Source organism: Schistocerca nitens, chromosome 1 (assembly GCF_023898315.1).
Source record: "Schistocerca nitens isolate TAMUIC-IGC-003100 chromosome 1, iqSchNite1.1, whole genome shotgun sequence".
Classification (NCBI taxonomy): Eukaryota; Metazoa; Arthropoda; class Insecta; order Orthoptera; family Acrididae; genus Schistocerca; species Schistocerca nitens.
Window position 1 is genome coordinate 1,268,334,598 of NC_064614.1, and position 19,861 is coordinate 1,268,354,458.

Consider the following 19,861-nt stretch of genomic DNA (forward strand, 5'->3'; position numbering starts at 1 on the left):
CTTCAACAGGTATGCCATTTAAGATTTCAAAATCAGCAGAGTTACCTCAATATTTGCTACTAATAATGGGTGCCCAAACGCAAATAAATTTCTTTGCAGTACCACAACTTGAATTGTTCCTTGATGTGTCGTCACTACAGAGGACACTCTTACTGTTTTAATCCCCACTCTGCACAATACTGTAACCAGATTCTTAGAGACAAGAGAACAAAATTTCATTCCTCAATGTAGAGTTCGAATCTCTATCCTCCATATCCCCAATGCTTTTGTACCTACTGATGCCACTACTCACATCTTACAAATTTCTTTCTTTGCATGTAAATGATATCATCCCCCCCCCCTCCAATCTGTTCCCCTTCTTGCATGTTACCTACTATGTTGTTATTATTGTGAAAGATCTCTCTCACTCTGCACACTGCAACTTATTTTTTGTGCTCAGGCAGCTTCCATAGCTATAGCATTCTTTCTCTAGTCTTTTTCCCACACATTATTCTCATCATTGTCGATCTTCCCATTTTGTGATTTGTCTTCAGTATCTTGTATTACCATTTTGACATGAGACCCTTTGTTTCTTTTTTCCAATTTCTTTTTCCTGATACTATATTCAATACTTTTCCATTCATCTTCTGGTACACGTGACTGCCACAGATCCAATAGCTTCTCAGACATTCGGCACTTCTTCCACGCTTCCATCAGTTTGTCCATTTTCTGGATCAGGACCTCCTCCCTCGCCTGCTCCACAACATCTCGAATTGAGTACTGTGGAGAAGAAAAGTGGAGATAAACCTAACAGTGATTCACAATGGCACATACAAATTATGAAACTAACAAATTGAATACTACCGAAAAAAATTTTGCACGCCATGTATCGGAAACATAGAGGGTGGCGCATGAAATGCGTTACCAATTGTTTCTTTCACAATTTACGATGCGCATTAGATATCCCACTGGGATCTCTACAGTAGTACCAGCAGAGCTTGGAAAAACAAATGAGTTACAAAATGACGTGTAATTCATGATACTGCCGCTAGGAGACTAGTAAGTAGCAATGGCTGACAATGGAAGACTGACGCCACAGCAATGATCGGCAATTGTGTTACTTTTTCATGAAATGAAAAGCCTTGTTGTGACTCAGAGGCGTTTTCGACAACAGTTTAACACACGATGGGACCCTTGCAAGAAGGCCATGCACAGGTTGTACGATAAATTTGTACACGAAGGAACAGTATTGGAAATGAAGCGACCTCGGCCTAAGCCTGTTTGTTTGCCGGAGAATATTGAAGCGGTATGAGTTGCTGTACAGAGAAGTCCCGGGAAATCGTGTAGAAAGGCAGCAGTGCAACTGGGAATATCCAGATGCTCCGTTCAACGCATTCTTAAAAGTAACCTCCATATGCACCCATACAAGATGACCTGTGCACAGAAGCTCACTGAAGAACACAAGCAGCAGAGACTGCTTTTTGCTCAGTGGGCGGGATAGGGAAGAAACTCTCAACAATGTTTGGTTTTCAGACAAAATGCATTTTCATTTACACGGTGTGGTTAACAAGCAAAATTTATGCTTTTGGGCCACTGAAAACCCACAAGTGCTTCATGAACGACAACATTATGCTCCGAGGATTACAGCGTGGGCAGCATTTTCCAGTCACGGACTTATTGGACCCTTTTTCTTTGCAGAAACTGTGAACAGCAAGCATTAATAGCTTCATTCCCCAGCTTTTTGCTACTGCCTTGCACTTCAATGCGCAGTGGTTCATGCAAGATGGAGCAAGGCCACATACTGCAAACACTGTGTTGGAGTTTTTACACGAGCATTTCGACATGCGGATCATTTCACTCGGGTTTTCAGATCACTTCAATGATGGACAAAATTGGCCCCCCCCCCCCAACAGTCCAGACCTCCAGCCATGTGACTTTTTTCTTTGGGGGTACCTAAAGGGAAAAATTTTCCCGAAACATCCACGTGATTTAATGGAGCGCAGAATACTTATTCCTCAAGCTTGCAGTGAAATTATGGAAGACATGTGCCGTAGGGTAATCACTAACTCCAGTGTTTGTTGGAAGGAAGTTAGGAAACGAAATGGTGGACATATTGAGCATGTGCTGAGTTAGAACAAATCTCCATGGGCAGCTCTTCCTTATAGTATATGTTCCTTTCAGTTTGTATTGACAATAAAGTTTATATTCAAAAACAACATGGTAACACATTTCGTGCGCCACCCTCTAGGTATCTAGAAGAGGAGAATAATTACAGATACATTTGCATGGACGGTTTGGAAAAATCAAGTTTGCATATACAGGAGTTACGAAAAAAGGACCCTCACATTTGCTTACACAACAAAATGATTTTTTGTGCAAACAAAGCCTTTTTTGGGAATTGAAATTGATTAAAATGAATGGGTAAATCAGTTGGGACATTGGTGTACAGTGTATGAGACATCTCCAGGTGCTGAATCTGTGAGGACACTTCAGTGATGGTATTTTGCCTCGTTTTAACCTCTGAATGCATGGGATTATAAAGTTTTGGACAATTCAGATTCCGTAGTATTATTATAATAAGTCAGTAATACATAAATACAACTTTTCTGTTTCCTGTAAAACCAGCAGTGAGGGAGAAAACAAACCACCACAGTGGTGTGTATACAATTTTTGTTTGGAATATATGTGTGAGGCGGAGTAATATGGCAGAAACAATTTGTCTAATTGTTTGCTTACTCTCCTAGTGTAGCTGAACCTGACTGTAACAATGAGATTGATACTGCACATTTTCACAGCACAGCACAGCATTTTCTTTCTTGCAGTCAGTTCTAAAAGAAAACTTGAACACTGTCATTTACAAAAATGTATAGCTAATGCCCATATGAATGTTCATCAGAATATCATGTAAAAATATGAAGTACATGATCAAATACTATTCAAGATTTTTGGTATAATAATTTTTACAATTTGTATATTACACACACACACACACACACACACACACACACACACACACACACACTGCACATGTTTTTTGTTTTTTCCGGAATTTTAGGATGAAAAACTGGGGTGCACGGATTATTCGAAACATTGTTGGTACTGCTCCGCCTCCAACAATACATCCCATTATACTATTGCATTGTTGTGGCCTCAGTCTGTAACGCATCTGTAGCATGTTAAGAGTGAAGTATTAATGTCTTCAAACTTGTCAATTATGGCTACAAGTTCTCATTATCACTCGTACACTGCTAAAAAAGTGAAAATTATTGAAGAAGCCGAAAATATTGGAAACCGTGCAGCAAGAAGAAAGTACGACGTGAGTGAGAGTTGTATTTGTGACTGGCAAAAAAATAAAACGCAGCTTCAAGAAACTAATAGTAATCGCCGGGCATTTCGTGGCCAAAAAGCGAAGCATCCGGACCTCGAGAAAAGGCTCTGCGATTATGTAGATGAGAAGCAACAATGTGGATGTGCGGTGACGAGTGAAATGAGCCAACTTAAAGCATTGTCTTTAACCAAAGAACTAGGCATTACCAGTTTCAAAGCTGGCTGGGGCTGGCTATCAAGATTTTTCAACCGAAATGGTTTAGGATTCCAGAGGAAAACTACTATCGCTCAGCGGCTTCCAGGCAATTACGACGAAAAAATAGTGAATTTTCATCGCTATGTGATAAATCTGGGCCGTAAACAGTCCTATATATTATCACAAATTGATAATGGCGATCAAATGCCAGTCTATTTTGAGATGCCACTCGACAACACAGTGAACAGGAAAGGAGAATCCAGCATCATGATATGAACTGGCGGCAGTGAGAAACAAAGATGATGATGTGTGTAACTGGCGATGGACGAAAGCTACCACCTTACATGATATTTAAAAGGAAAACTATTCCGAAAATATCAGTAAAAGGCATACCAGTATTAGTGAGAGCGAATCCGAAAGGGTGGATGGACAATGAACTTATAATTGACTGGGTGACACGAGTTTGTCAACGTCATCCTGGTGCGTTACTGAATTTACGCAACATGTTTGTCCTGCACAGCTTCTGTGGACATATAACTAAGGAAGTGCGAGACAAATTACAAAAAGGGAAAACTGACTTGGTCATTATCCCTGGAGACCTAACATCCATCCTACAACCACTAGATGTGTGTATAAATCGGCCATTCAAAGCTGCACTTAAACAGCGATATACGCAATGGATGGCTGATGAAAACCATAAGTTCACACATAGTGGAGAAATCAAACAGCCAGATTTGTCCCAGATTTATGAATGGATGCAAAGTGCATGGGACTCCATTCCGCAACCACTGGTGGAAAAATCCTTCAAAAAATGTGGAATCACAAATTCACTGGATGGAACAGAGCACGAGGCTCTACGGGAAGATGGTGAAGACAACAATGATTCTCCCCCTAGTGATGATGATGAAAGTGATGAATAGAGTGGTAAGAGAGGAAACGTACCGGTATTGACTAAAATATTTTATTGCACATACCGTATTAACAAATTCTTAAGCAAGATACTGTAATTCACATTTCTTTTTTTGCTGTTGCAAGTATGCGTAGAGTCCCGGCTGGTGGTGATAATGTTCCCTGGCCGCCCGCCCATCTAATGGGCCAGCCGGCCAGCTGCACGCCACTGGTTGCCCGCCCGCTGGCTGGCCAGCTGCACGCCGCTGAATCGGTTGCGTTTTAATAATGTATCAACCTGTACAGCAGCGTTGCTTCAAACCAGTAGTTATTATACATACTTTTGAACACATCATAACGTTGGAACATTTTTTTTTTTTTTTTTGACAAATTAAAGCAAAATAAATTTTTTTTCCTCTTCTTCAAAATTGGGGTCTGCAGATTATTCGGGGCGCCGAATATTCGAGTATATATGGTATATATCCTTCCAAATGTTCATGTCAAAATTTGAAGTAAATTGGTTAAGAACTTTTCAAATTTTCTAGTAACAACGCTTCGCCTTAATACACTACATATATATTTACATTAATACATTATATTGCGCCTTATATTATAAATATATGAAAAATACATACAGTCACAGTGCAGATCGAAAAAATAACATTTAACTTGCTCTAAAATAATATGCAGTCTTTGTCATGCAGTACAAAGAACACATTTTATTTGAAGTAAGTGGCAATTTATCAGAACATTAGCAAAATGTTCAAAAAATACACTCTTTTCCTCTGGGAGGTCTCTATTGGTGGTGATAGGTCACTGGACCTTTCTTCTCCCTCCCTCCTCACACCCAAGTATTTCTGAGAAGAAGTTGTGTACATTAGCAGAGTTTTGCGTTACCTTTATCAGAGCTGGACACAACATTAGTGATATATCTTCACATCTTAAACAATGAAACAAAGCTAAGTACAACAACATGATAAAATAAAGGGCTAATATCCATGGACAATACAGTAACAGTGAAGATGAAACCACTACATATAAATTCACTGACAATGAATCCTTGTTGCATCGCCTGCAACAAAATATTAGCATTTAATTACCCATAGCCAAAGCAAAAATTGTTTCTCCTAAGTATCAAATGATGTTGAGAATAAAGTACAAAAACAATATAACTCTGAGGGTATTAAATTATTCAACTGACAACTATGAAAAGCCACTGGCACAACTGTGAAAAACCACTGGTTGTACTCACACTAGTGGAAGGAGCATTTTATACTTATCACTCATATTGCAGCAACAATACGAAATTCAGCACAACACAACATTTCAACAAGCATGATGTACTGAACAATTTGGTACCACATTGAATTGAAACTCATTTAAGTGAAGAAAAAAGGAAATTGACAGATTAAAAAAATAGAAACTATTTGTGGCGTCGATCCATGGATCGAAAGGCCAGAACATCATATGTGTATTATGTCTTCGAGTTGATCTTTGTTTTGTATACTTCTGGGACCTCAGTTCCGGCCTAGTCTTCGACTTCTACATTTGTCATGTACAAGTACAAAGTGACTATCGTGCCGGCTTCCGTGTGGACCTTTGTCCGCTACACAATGGCCTTCTACAACACACCACTGCCACCGAGTTTTCACCAGCAACAGCAACTAAATTCAAGCATGCCAGCTGTAGTCTGCACCCGACGTGAATTTCTGCAGTCCTTGAGAACCCAGGGACCTCGTCAGGTGCATCGGTTTTGAACATGACACCAGCAGTCTCCGACTCCGGTTTTGTTAGCCCTGAAGTGCTTCAGTTTTCTCCTCACAGCAGTACAAGAAACCACTCCACACTGATACCAAACTTTAATGCAAGTACTGTAAATAGTGGGGAGCATATTTTTCATAATGTGCCACAACAGGACGCCTTTTTGAATGTGCAAGCTCCATGTGTGTATCACTCCATGCCCGTTGCACACTACATGGATTGCATTCGCCAGCCTATTACTCCGAGTGTTCATCAGTGCAGTAATTCAAGTGCGACAGGTTCCACCAAGCTCATAAGTGACTCTTCGATGGACAATTTCGCTGCAGATGTGGAGGACCAATTGCATAATAACCTGTCAAAGAACCGCCGTGACCACTTTCACCTTCCGTCGCAACAACTGGTCCCGCTTCGCTCCACGCCGGACTTCCTGCTTACGGATTTCGCTTCTCCTCCAGCTACTATGATCACAGCCGGCACATCTGCTTCCTCTCTACCGCCCTCATGATGCAGAGTTAACTTTGACTTGCTTACTCCTGTGTCCGCGATTGGCTGCCCACATTCTTTGACCACCAGTTCATCGAATCTACTGAAACTTCCAGCATTCAAACCTGCCCACCTGGAATTCTGGTTCAACCTGGTCGGTCAAACTTTCAGTGTCTCTGCACTTGATGACAAAGCCCGTTTCACATGCCTCATGAACAACCTCCACGACTGTGTCGACTTAATTTAACCTGGTTAAGTCACCTCCTCCGAACGAGAAGTATGCTACGGATAAACAAACAATACTGGAATGTGTCTCCAAGACAAGAAGAGAAAACATTCGACAGCTCATCTATGAAGAATGCCTCGGCGACAGATCTCTGTCCCAGCTGTGGTGATGCCTTCGACTTCTCGACGGTGAGTGCGACATGCCAGACGCCACACTCTCTGAGATTTGGACGGAAAAGCTGCCTCTGTCTGTCTAAATGGCCATCTCTGCCTACTAAGATAGACCAAATAGCGAATGCTTGCGTGCCGCTGATCGAGCTTACTCCACCCTATTATGTGAACGCCGTGCCCAGCAGTCCGTCAGCTATGCCAGTTTCCAACCACAACCAGGGCCCCAACGTGGACACCCCACTAAACCTACGTCTGTCAAGCTCGCCGCACTACCGGCACCTTCACGTCCGCACAACAACAGCACATCTGACTCCGCAGAAGATTCAGGGACGCCACCATCTGACCACTCACAGGAGCAAACGTCTGCCCATAAATGCTGTTTCTTCCATGCAAAATTTGGGGAACAAGCACACAATTGTAATCCGCCGTGCTCCTACCCAAACTTCAACTGCAGGTAGGCAGCGGCGCCACCTCCTGCAATGTAAACAACAGGCGCCTGCACATGCTCCATTCTGTGTCCAACACTAAGGCTTTGAACGGACGAGTCTATGTCCGCGACTTGAACTCTGGCACCAACTTTCTCATCAACACGGGTGCAGATCATTTTCCTACTCCCATCTCGTCTTGCTACTGAAAAGATCTGACTACACAAAACTGTCCTACGTGCTGTAAACTCATCTAGCTTGCCGTGCTTAGGCTCTATCTACTTCATATGCAGTGTCCCTCTCGCCTGAGTGCAACCTGAAGTGGTCCTTCCTGGTGGCTGACATCGATGATCCCATTTTGGGCATCGACTTTCTACGACACCACAAACTGTGGCCTGACCTCGTCAAGAATACAGTGTTCTACCACCCTACACATAACACATCCCGTGTGCTTCGTCGAGTGTCAGTAGTACTGACAAACAGGTCCACCTGCCTAGGAAGTGTAATAACCCCTCCTCTGAGCTCTTGTCATGGACCAATAAGTGGCCCACGGAGCGTGTCGAGTCTACACGCCTGCGCTTGGAACAACTTGAGCTACACCATCGCCTCAACGACTAAGTAAGGAGTTATCTTCAGCACGGCAGCAGCTTGCAGCAGACGACGCCTCGGCAACACACAAGGTTAGTTGGTGCCACTACAGTGTTCTCACGCCCGAGTGCAGTTGTGACCATGTGCCACAAACTGTACAGTCTCTGTGCTCCCGCCAGCTCTAACTGTGTTAATTCGAGCACACATTCATCCCCCTCCTCGCTTGGGCAGCTAACTTCCCAGGCACAGGTTAATGTTTTAGATTTACTGCCATCAGCTGTTCATTCGTGCCCGCTACCGCCACCAAGCTCAACAGCGGCGCCTTCGGTTACTAACAAACAGTGTACCAACCTTGTTTCGCGTAGCTCACTTGTTTGTCACTCCCAGCCACCCAACAGTTGGCACTTATGCAAACTTTCATCATCCGTGCCACAACCCAGCTTGGGCAGCTACCTTCCCAGGCACAGGTTAATGTTTTTGATTTACTGCCATCAGCTGGTCATTCGTGCCCGCTACCGCCACCAAGCTCAACAGCGGCGCCTTCGGTTACTAATAAACAGTGTACCAACCTTGTTTCGCGTAGCTCACTTGTTTGTCACTCCCAGCCACCCAACAGTTGGCACTTATGCAAACTTTCGTCGTCCGTGCCACAACCCAGCCTAGCGGCCACCACACATACTATACCATAGACAGTCGCCTCGTGTACCGCGTCATGCGTTTCCATGGTTACAGACGGAACCACCCACAAACTTTGCTTGCAAGACGGACTGCCTATCTCTTGCCAACCACGCCATCTCAAGCCAGAACTCATGAAAGTGGCTCACGAACAAATAGACGATCTCGTAACAGCCGGCTTCATTGAACCATCACCTATCCAATTCATCACAAAAAGCGACGGCACCTGGGGTATAGTTGACGACTATACTAAGTTGAAATCTCGTACTATCATAGACAAGTACCCGGTTCCTAACGTTGCGGATTTTAACCATGCTCTGGCAGGCGCCAAATATTTCTCAGTAGTGGACTGTAGGAGGGCCTATCATCAAATTCCGATGGCACCAGAGGATATTGAAAAGACAGCTGTTACAACACCTTTCGCCCTTTTCCAGTACCAGTTCATGCCCTTTGGCCTCCGCAACGCTGCACAAACTTGGCAGAGATTCATAAACAAGGTGTTGTTTCATCTGGATTTTTGTTTTATTTACTTGGACGACATTCTTATTTTCAGTCCTACTTTGCAAAAGAACAAGGAACATTTGCAGATTGTTAAGGACACTCTTACTGCTACCGGTGTTGAACTGAATAATAAGAAGCTCCAGTTACACCAGACTTCAGTAAGATTCTTACGCTACATCGTGTCAGCTAAGGGCCTCACTCCTCCCAAGGATCAAATCAAACCTGTTTTGGATTTGCCACGGCCTCACTCATTTAAGGAGCTGCGCAGGTTTGAGAACAGTTAACTATTATAGGAAGCACTTGCCTGCAACAGCCGAGGTTCAGGCACCCCTAACAGATGCCCTTGCTGGCAAAAATATGACAGGTATCCGCCCGGTCCCCTGGACCCCTGCCATGGAACAAGCTTTTGACAAACTGAAGCACCTACTAGCAAACGCAGTGACTGTTGCCCACCCGCATCCGGACGCTACATTTTTTATTACCGCGGATGCCAGTGATACTGCAGTAGGTGCTGTCCTCAGCCAAACCATCAGAGATACTACCTCTCCTTTGCAGTTCTTTTGTAAGAAGCTCAACGGCGCTCAAAAAAAGTAATCAGCCTTTGATAGGGAGCTCTTGGCAGTTTACAAGGCTGTGAAACACTTTTGCGCTGAGGTTGAGGGTAAGGACTTCTACATTTTAACCGACCATAAACCTTTGGTTGCTGCTGTAAAGAACCCCCCGACTGACCCTCCACCTAGACACTTCCGTCATTTGGACTTTATATTGCAATTTACCTCTGACATACAATACATCAAGGGTGCAGATAATGTGGTCACAGATTTTTTATCTCGTGTCAGCGCTCTCATGACTCTGAAAGACCTCTCTAACTTGCCTCAGCTGCAGTCTTCCAACATGGACACTATGGACCTTATTTCCGATCACAGCTCGTCACTCAAACCTGTGCGATCCACCTTTCCCGCTGTCACAGATGAGGTTTGGTGTAACGAATCAACTGGTACACTGCGTCCCTTCATACCCAAACCTCTACAGTGACAAGTGTTCAACAAATTACACAACCTAGCTCATCCAGGTGTGAGAGCCTCTACCAGACTTATTTCAGAGCGCTTCGTCTGGCATAACATGCATCGCGACTGCCAAGCCTGGGTGTGTGCCTGCATTCCGTGCCAACAAAATAAAGTTTCGTGGCACACATCGCCCCCACTAGGCAGTGTCACCGCTCCTCCCAGTCACTTCCAGCATGTTCATGCCGCCTTTGTGGGTCCCACAAAGGGAGGAGCGGTGACACTGCCTAGTGGGGGCAATGTGTGCCAGTACCTACTGCAACCTACGATCTTCTGAATCTGCTTAGTGTATTCATCTCTTGGTCTCCCTCTACAATTTTTACCCTCCACGCTGCCCTCCAATGCTAAATTGGTGATTCCTTGATGCCTCAGAACATGTCCTACCAACCGGTCCCTTCTTCTCATCAAGTTGTGCCACAAACTCCTCTTCTCCCCAATTCTATTCAGTACCTCCTCATTAGCTATGTGATTTACCCATCTAATCTTCAGCATTCTTCTGTAGCACCACATTTCGAAAGCTTCTATTCTCTTCATGTCCAGACTATTTATCGTCCATGTTTCACTTCAATACATGGCTACACTCCATACAAATACTTTCAGAAACGACTTTTTGACTCTTAAAAAATGGTTCAAATGGCTCTGAGCACTATGGGGCTCGACATCTGAGGTCATCAGTTCCCTATAACTTAGGACACATAAACCTAACCAACCTAAGGACATCACACACATCCATGCCAGAGGCAGGATTTGAACCTGTGATCGTAGCAGTTGCGCAGTTACAGACTGAAGCACCTAGAACCGCTCGGCCCCTGACACTTAAATCTATACTCGATGTTAACAGATTTCTCTTCTTCAGAAATTCCTTGCCATTGCCATTTCCTTGCCATTGCCAGTCTACATTTTATATCCTCTCTACTTCGACCATCATCAGTTATTTTGCTCCCCACATTACTACTTTAAGTGTCTCATTTCCTAATGTAAAACCCGCAGCATCACCCGATTTAATTTGGTTACATTCCATCATCATCGTTTTGCTTTTATTAATGTTCAGCTTATATCCTCCATTCAAGACACTGTCCATTCCGTTCAACTGCTCTTCCAGGTCTTTTGTTGTCTCTGACAGAATTACAATGTCGTCGGCGAACCTCAAAGTTTTTATTTCTTCTTCATGGATTTTAATTCCTATTCCGAATATTTTTTTTTCTTCCTTTACTGCTCGCTCAATGTACAGATTGAATAACATCAGGGAGACACTACAACCCTGTCTGACTCCCTTCCCAACCACTACTTCCCTTTCATGTCCCTCGACTCTTATAACTGCCATCTGGTTTCTGTACAAATTGTAAATAGCCTTTCGCTCCCTGTATTTTACCCTGGCCACCTTCAGAATTTGAAAGAGAGTATTCCAGTAAACGTTGTCAAAAGCTTTCTCTAAAACTACAAATGCTACAAATGTAGGCTTGCCTTTCCTTAATCTATCTTCTACAGTAAGTCATAGGGTCAGTATTGCCTCACGTGTTCCAATATTTCTACGGAATCCAAACTGATCTTCCCCGAGGTTGGCTTCTACCAGTTTCTCCATTTATCTGTAAAGAATTCGCGTTAATATTTTGCAGCTGTGACTTATTAAACTAATAGTTCGGTAATTTTCACATCTCTCAACACCTGCTTTCTTTGAGATTGGAATTATTATATTCTTCTTGAAGTCTGAGGGTATTTTTCCTGTTTCATACATCTTGCTCAACAGATGGTAGAGTTTTGTTAGGGCTGGCTCTCCCAAGGCTGTGCGTAGTTCTAATGGGATGTTGTATACTCCTGGGGCCTTGTTTTGACTTAGGTCTTTCAGTGCTCTATCAAACTCATGCAGTATCATATCTCCCATATCATCTTCATCTACATCCTCTTCCATTTCCATTATATTGTCCTCAAGTACATCGCCCTTGTATAGATCCTCTATATACTCCTTCCACCTTTCTGCTTTCCCTTCTTTGCTTAGAACTGGGTTTCCACTTGAGCTCTTGATATTCACATAAGTGGTTCTCTTTTCTGCAAAGGTCTCTTTAATTTTCCTGTAGGCAGTATCTATCTTACCCCTAGTGATATGCGCCTCTACATCCTTACATTTGTCCTCTAGCCATCCCTGCTTAGCCATTTTGCACTTCCTGTCGATCTCATTTTTAAGACATTTGTATTCCTTTTTGCCTGCTTCATTTATGGCATTTTTATATCTTGTCCTTTCATCAATTAAATTAAATATCTCTTCTGTTACCCAAAGATTTCTATTAGCCCTCATCTTTTTACCTACTTGATCCTCTGCTACCTTCACTATTTCGTCTTTCAAAGCTACCCATTCTTCTTCTACTGTATTTCTTTCCCCCATTCCTGTCAATCATTCCCTAATGCTCTCCCTGATACTCTCTACAACCTCTGGTTCTGTCACTTTATCCAGGATTCATCTCCTTTAATTCCCATCTTTTTGCAGTTTCTTCAGTTTTAATCTACAGTTAACAACCAAACGATTGTGGTCAGAGCCCCTGGAAATGTCTTACAATTTAAAACCTGGTTCCTAAATCTCTGTCTACTATTATATAATCTAACTGAAACCTTCCAGTATCTCCAGGCCTCTTCCATGTATACAAGCTTCTTTCATGATTCTTGAACCAAGTGTTAGCTATAATTAAGTTACGCTATGTGCAAAATTCTACCAGACAGCTCCCTCATTCATTTCTTACCCCCATTCCATATTCACCTACTACTTTTCCTTCCCTTCCTTTTCCTACTATCGAATTCTAGTCACCCATGACTATTAAATTTTCGTCTCCTTTCACTATCTGAATAATTTCTTTTATCTCATCATACATTTCATCAATCTCTTCGCCATCTGTGGAGCTAGTTGGCATATATTTTTGTACTACTGTGGTGGGTGTGGGCTTCGTGTCTATCTTGGCCACAATAATGCATCCACTATGCTGTTGGCAGTAGCTTACCTGCACTCCTATTTTTTTATTCATTAACTTCACTAATGCCCACTATATCTAACTTTAACCTATCCATTTCCCTTTTTAAATTTTCTAACCCACCTGCCTGATTAAGGGATCTGACATTCCACGCTCCAATCCGTAGAACACCAGTTTTCTTTCTCTTGATAACGACGTCCTCCTGAGTAGTCCCCACCCAGATATCTGAATAGGGGACTATTTTACCTCCGGAATATTTTACCCAAGAGGACGCCATCATCATTTAACCATACAGTAAATCTGCATGCCCTCGGTAAAAATTACAGCTGTTGTTTCCCCTTGCTTTCAGCCGTTCGCAGTACCAGCACTGCAAGACTGTTTTGATTAGTGTTACAAGTCTGATCAGTCCATCGTCCAGACTGTTGCCCTTGCAACTATTTAAAAGGCTGCTGCCCCTCTTCAGGAACCACACGTTTGTCTGGTCTCTCAACAGATACCCCTCCATTTTGGTTGCACCTATGGTACGGCTATCTGCATCGCTGAGGCACGCAAGCCTCCCCACCAATGGTAAGGTCCGTTGTCCATGGGGGTGGATATGTTGCTAGCCTCATGGGTTATACCAACTTTTAATAATATGCTGCTAGCATCATTAAAAGTTGTTATAATACATGCAATAGTGTAACAGAAATGCTTGGGGAACTGAAATGCCATTCCTTGGATGAAGACAATGCTGTTCTCATGAAACGTTGTTGGGTAAATTTAGAGGAGCTGTATTCAAGGATGAATGGGGAACCATTATGCCACCAGCAGTTTGTATCTCACCACAAATGCCTACAAACCATCATTTTTTCCTCACCTCAGTATGGAAATGGAATGCCACTGAAAATCACTAACATTGGCATAAGGTACCCTTCACCTTCAACTGTACAGTGGCTTGCAGAATATGTATGTTTATATGTATGTGGGTTACCAGTATTACATGTGTCATTACACAAAACTTACTGTGACCAGAATTAGGTATATTATGACAAAAACTTACCCTGACCAGTGTGGAGTGCTTTCGCATGTAGATTTGTGCATCATCTGCCTGGAACACTGGAAGAGTGGTCACCTTGGAGTTGGGGTCCAGCTCCTTCACCCACTGGTCATATTTGTTGATTGGCTGTATTGTGATTTCAACAACATAATTCATTGGTATCAACCCCTGTAACAAGGCAAAAACTTATTCTGCAGGAAGTGATTATGTAAAAATACCATAATATTTTTTTCTCCTCAGTTTGCCACTTTTTCTTTAGCACTATCCCAGGTTTCTCTTTATCTACCTATATGTACAAGGGTGAGTCAAATGAAAACCTTAAATATTTTATTAAATATTATTTACTGTGCAGAAGTGGTACAAAGCTGTATCACTTTTCAACATAATCTCCCCCATGCTCAATGTAAGTTCTCCAGCGCTTACAAAGTGCATAAATTCCTTTAGAAAAAAATTCTTTTGGTAGACGGCACAACCACTCATGCACCGCATAACGTACGTCTTCATCAGAACAAAACTTCTTTCCTCCCATTGCATCTTTGAGTGGTCCAAACATATAGAAATCACTTGGTGATGAGGAATGGCACCATTCCTTGCTGACTCTCTTCGTTTCTGGTTGGTGGAAGTGAACCCAGGTTTTGTCCCCAGTAACGATTCTTGCAAGGAAGCCATCACCTTCTCGTTCAAAGCGCCAAAGAAGTTCTTCACAAGCATCAACACGCCATTCTCTCATTTCAGGAGTCAGCTGCCGTGGCACCCATCTTGCAGGCACTTTGTGAAACTGGAGCACATCACATCATGCACAATGTGGTGTGCTGACCCATGACTTACCTGTAAACATGCTGCAGTGTCATTCAGTGTCACTCGGCGGTTTCGCTTCAACTCCTGCAATGTTCTGTGGAATCACAACTCGTTGTGCCTGACCTGAACGAGGAGCATCTTCCACTGAAGTCACACCATTTGCGAACTTCCTACTCAATTCATAGACTTGCTGCTGTGACAAACATGCATCACCGTACTGAACCTTCATTCATCGATGAATTTCAATAGGTTTCGCACCTTCACTACACAAAAACCGAATAACAGAGCACTGGTCTTCCCTGGTGCAAGTCGCAAGTGGGGCGGCCATCTTTATATTGATACTGCGACGGTATGTGTGCATCTGCACTATGCCACCATTTACAGGTCATTCTGCACGCAGTTTGTAGCACGCTTACGAACTTACAGGATAACAGCGCAAAATTTCGATTTGTTATTACAAATTTAACGTTTTCATTTGAATCACCCTTGTAAATTATCTCTATTATTATATTATGTTTTTATTCTGCCAAAGCTATACTTTTTTTTACTTCTGCCATTATCATTTCTAAGAGTTACATTACATACGAAACATAAGACCTCAACTTTGGGTGTTAATGGAACAGGTGAGTCCTCTCCTCCTTGAAAGATGAAAAAGGAATTGTGGAAGGAAGAAAAAAAATCAGGAATGCCTGGTTTGATATTAAGAAGAGCCTTATCCCCTATCTTGTCGCATTAAATAAATGAACAAATAAACAAAATACAGTAACTACAACTTTCATCGAGAATGCTCTCAAAAATTCGAGAAACAGACAGAGCTCTAGATATCTTTACTACTGAACGTGGCAAATATGGGCATAGGATATGTTGCAAAAACAGTTGTCAACCACAAAATTTATGAACTTTTTCTTTAACACATTTTATTGTTTCTTGCAATGACCAGTTCGAATGTTTTGTTAATCATCAGGTGGCTGCACTGCTTTTACAAGACAAACGTTAATCAGCCACTGAATACTTTGAAGACAGTTTGTTGTTTGATGCAGCCATCTGGTAATTAACGAAACTATCAAAACAGTTAATGGCAAGAAACAATAAAATGTGTTAAAGAAAACTGCCATCATGTTAATGGTTGGTGCCGTTTTCACAACGTATCTTGCAGTACAACCTGGAATATTCATATCATCATCTGACAAAATAGCAATATGGTAGTACGCTGCGGAAAGTACTGCACTACAGCTGTCAGAGCAAAAACCCAAATGAGTGGATAGTAGGAGTGGTTATAATTCTATTCAAGAGAGGAAATGAAAGGACCTAAAAGTGTAAATATGTTGATCGGAAGTTATAAGCTTCATGCCAAAGATTACAGCTGAAATCAGCAAATTTTTCAGATGTCTCACTAAATACCTTGTATGTGTCAACAGAACATGTGACGTGCAACATAAAATGAAGAAAGGTTGAACATTAACTCAGAAATGCACATTAATTTGAGTTATACTGTGATACAGTTTAACATGGATATAAGACTTAAGGTATGTCATATACTTTTTGGGAAGGTCTTTCCAACCCATACCATAGAATATATAAAGCTGCGGCCCCAAAGAGACGGTGGTGTTCATAAGGTTAAGACAATAATGTTATCTCCGACTAGATTTCTTCATATTCTACATTAACAACATGATCTGAGTAGGGAAAATTGAAGTAATGTGTGGTACAAGGGCTGCCTATTACATGTTTATAAAATAATGAAAGAAAAATATTTATTCTGGCATAATTGTTTTATTGTTGTTCAAAGTATTTGCTTTTAAAATTTCTAGAATTCTGCATCTGTTTAAACCAATTACGGAAGCACTGTCCGAAACTCAAACACCATTTGCAGACTCAACAGCTTCCTGAGGTGATGAAAATGATTGTTCCTGCATTCTTGGGTTGACAGTGGGGAACAAAAAAATATTTTATCCGGCAATAAGTCAAAAGAATATGAGTCATGAGACATTAAACTGATCTTCTTCATCAAGTAATCAGTTCCATTGTCATTCGGTCATGCATCTAGGACAGCATTGTTCCTTCTTCCAGTATTTCAGCTGTTAAACATGTAACCATCTTCAAGGCAAGTTGGTGGCCAAACTGAATTAAAATCATATTATCCAATGATATACTGTGGAGTAAATGAGTATGTGTAAGAGATGAGAGAGTCAGCAAAGAGCATCAGTCATAGATGAAACTCTGTGTGTCTGAGAATAAAAGATAGCAAGCATCGATTCAGCAAATTTACAGTGCTTACAAATTATGTGGACAATTTTTATAATGGCTGGAATATGGTGGAATGGCAGACAGTGGAGACTCAGAGCAATAATACGGTGGCCTGTTGTGGGGACCTCCAAATCTCAATAGTCTCAAGACCTGGACCCCCCCCCCCCTACCTGCCAGGGTCAGACCATTTTTAATCAAATCCCAAACAAGGCCAATTTTTTCAGTAAATAAGAGGCAATTTGGAGTTCAAAGTCCTATATGAACACAGCCAGCTACTTACCTATTATCCGGCCACAGCAGTTGTCAATGGGTGTGTTCAGAATTTTTGTAAAGCAGTCCACGGCACTTAAAAATCGTATGATGATAACCAGTTGTCTGCTAGGCACAATTATTCTACATGAAATTATTTTTGATACCTACACCATCTACACAGTTTTACTGTAACTACAATAAATTAAAAATACATTCGTAAGTACAGTGAACTGCTTACCAGTGATTTATTAATTTCTTAACTAAAGTATTACATTCCAAAAATTACTTTTTCAAAGGCTATACTAAATAATTATCATATATTTTATTTTATGAATATGAAAGCCCAACCAGATAGAGTACAGTTATCTCGATTTAAGCAATGGTTTTTACCAACTGTAGACGTTGAAAACAACACTAGAGTCATCTAGACATTATATAGCATGATTAACCACAGAAAAATGGTTTGAAAATATTTTTTTCTCCCCCCCCCCCCCCCCTCCCTGAATATCTCCATTATTGTAAAAACCCACTCTCTGTATGGCAGATTCACTGCAAAACAAACAGATCCAAACAACAGAAAAATCATATGAATACACATTACTTTTGTAAAAGGAACAACATAAATACTAATGAATAGCAATGAGGGCAATAAATTCGAATCTTATCGTTGTAAAATTATGTTACAACTTGTAAGTTGTTAGGAAACCATATGAAGACAGAAGCCACTATGGAACTTCCTTTTGACTTTCATTTGAAACTCTCTAGGAATTATTCTCAGAATATAAAAAATCCAAACATTTTGTTCATGTGTGTGCTGGAGAGCACCTAGAGTTTTGTATTAACTTCATTTTATTTCATTCTTCATAAAGCTTGACTAGAAATACTACATATTTGATGCACTTTTTTTTAACTTTTTTTGTCTGAGTTTAAACAATGAGTGTATTATCATGTACATAAGAAGGGCCCAAAAGGTAAGTACCTACATTTCTAATTAGGTTATTGTTGTCTCAAAATTTGCTAGTACATATTATAAGGATCAGAAATGTATGGAACTTAAAAGTTCTATAATCCTTCACAAACATTAGATTCGTTCTTTACACTGGTTTACAGTAAATAACGCTTTCTTGTAATATAGGAATGTGTTAGAAATTGTAGACTCATCATGTTAGTAAACCAATAATGATTTAGCAAATGATAAAATAAAAATAATCTTTTTATCCACCCATTTGAAGATGACCATGCATTTACAATCATGAGAGTACCTATCAATTCTCTACTAAGTCACACTGAAAAGAAATGAGGACCCCAGAGGTCAAGGGGTCTAAGAGACAAAATCATAGTTTTGAGAAAACGAAAGTCAAAGTTCAATGGTTTTCATAGGAGGTGACACAAGATTTTCACCATTTCGAACATTTCAGATGAATACTCGGGTCCTTAGCCTTTTATTACCAATGATAATAGATAAGTAGAACACCTGGTTCATAGTTAATAGGTACAAAGATTGGACAATATGCACTTAGAACCCTTTACCTCTCACTTACAATACAATAAAATGATAATGCTCGGAGTACATACTCAACATAACAGACATTTATTGTTATAATAGGATACAGTATTGCATCAATAGTGTACTGATTGATTTACAAAATGCAAATATTCGGGTTCTACACTTATCAACATGTATCACAATCATCATCTGTGTCATAGATGTTGTTACCCAAGTCTGTAGTGACATCATCATCATCATCATCATCATCATCCAAATGAGTATTGCGTGCAAATGGTTCACCAGTCTATGTTTCATGGGACAAACGTTTATAAAATTGGTGGTATATCTGTGGCACAAATTGCAGACTTTCCATCAGGTTTTCATATTTTGTGTATTTTAGCTTTGCCTTCACCGCAATGGATTGAAGACAGGTAAGTTGTTTAGGCATTTTTCCTGTTCATTGTTTTTTCATTGGCAGTTCCTTGTGAGGCAGAATACCTTCAGCTAATGTTGTCTTATAAAAAAGGATATATGGGTTTGCCTTTTCAAAATTATGTACCTGCATTCCTCAAATCCCTGGCACAGTGTTCCTAAAGCATCGGTTTAGTGGCTGAAGATCAATGAAGTCTTCATCCATCATTTTAGTAACAACAAATTTTCAAATTTTCGACTTGCTGTGGCAGCCAGATTTATCCAGTCTTCCAGTATATAAATGTCACATTGGTTCCTCTTTCTTTTAAGTTCAATGATCCCGATGTCCTGAGCACATTCATTGTATGTATGTCCAGAAATGAGGAAA

The 19,861-nt window shown here is 41.1% G+C and overlaps 1 protein-coding gene across 1 annotated transcript in view; it reads right to left on the reverse strand.

The window, feature by feature from the left end:
- Positions 1-468: 468 nt before the first annotated feature.
- Positions 469-19,861, reverse strand: part of LOC126234004 (uncharacterized) — a 90,294-nt gene continuing 70,901 nt past the window's right edge. The window contains exons 4-5 of the mRNA XM_049942899.1: positions 14,280-14,444; positions 469-759 (exon numbers count right to left, since the gene is read on the reverse strand). Coding sequence (XP_049798856.1) covers positions 469-759; positions 14,280-14,444 — 456 coding nt within the window. The remainder of the gene's footprint in view (positions 760-14,279; positions 14,445-19,861) is intronic.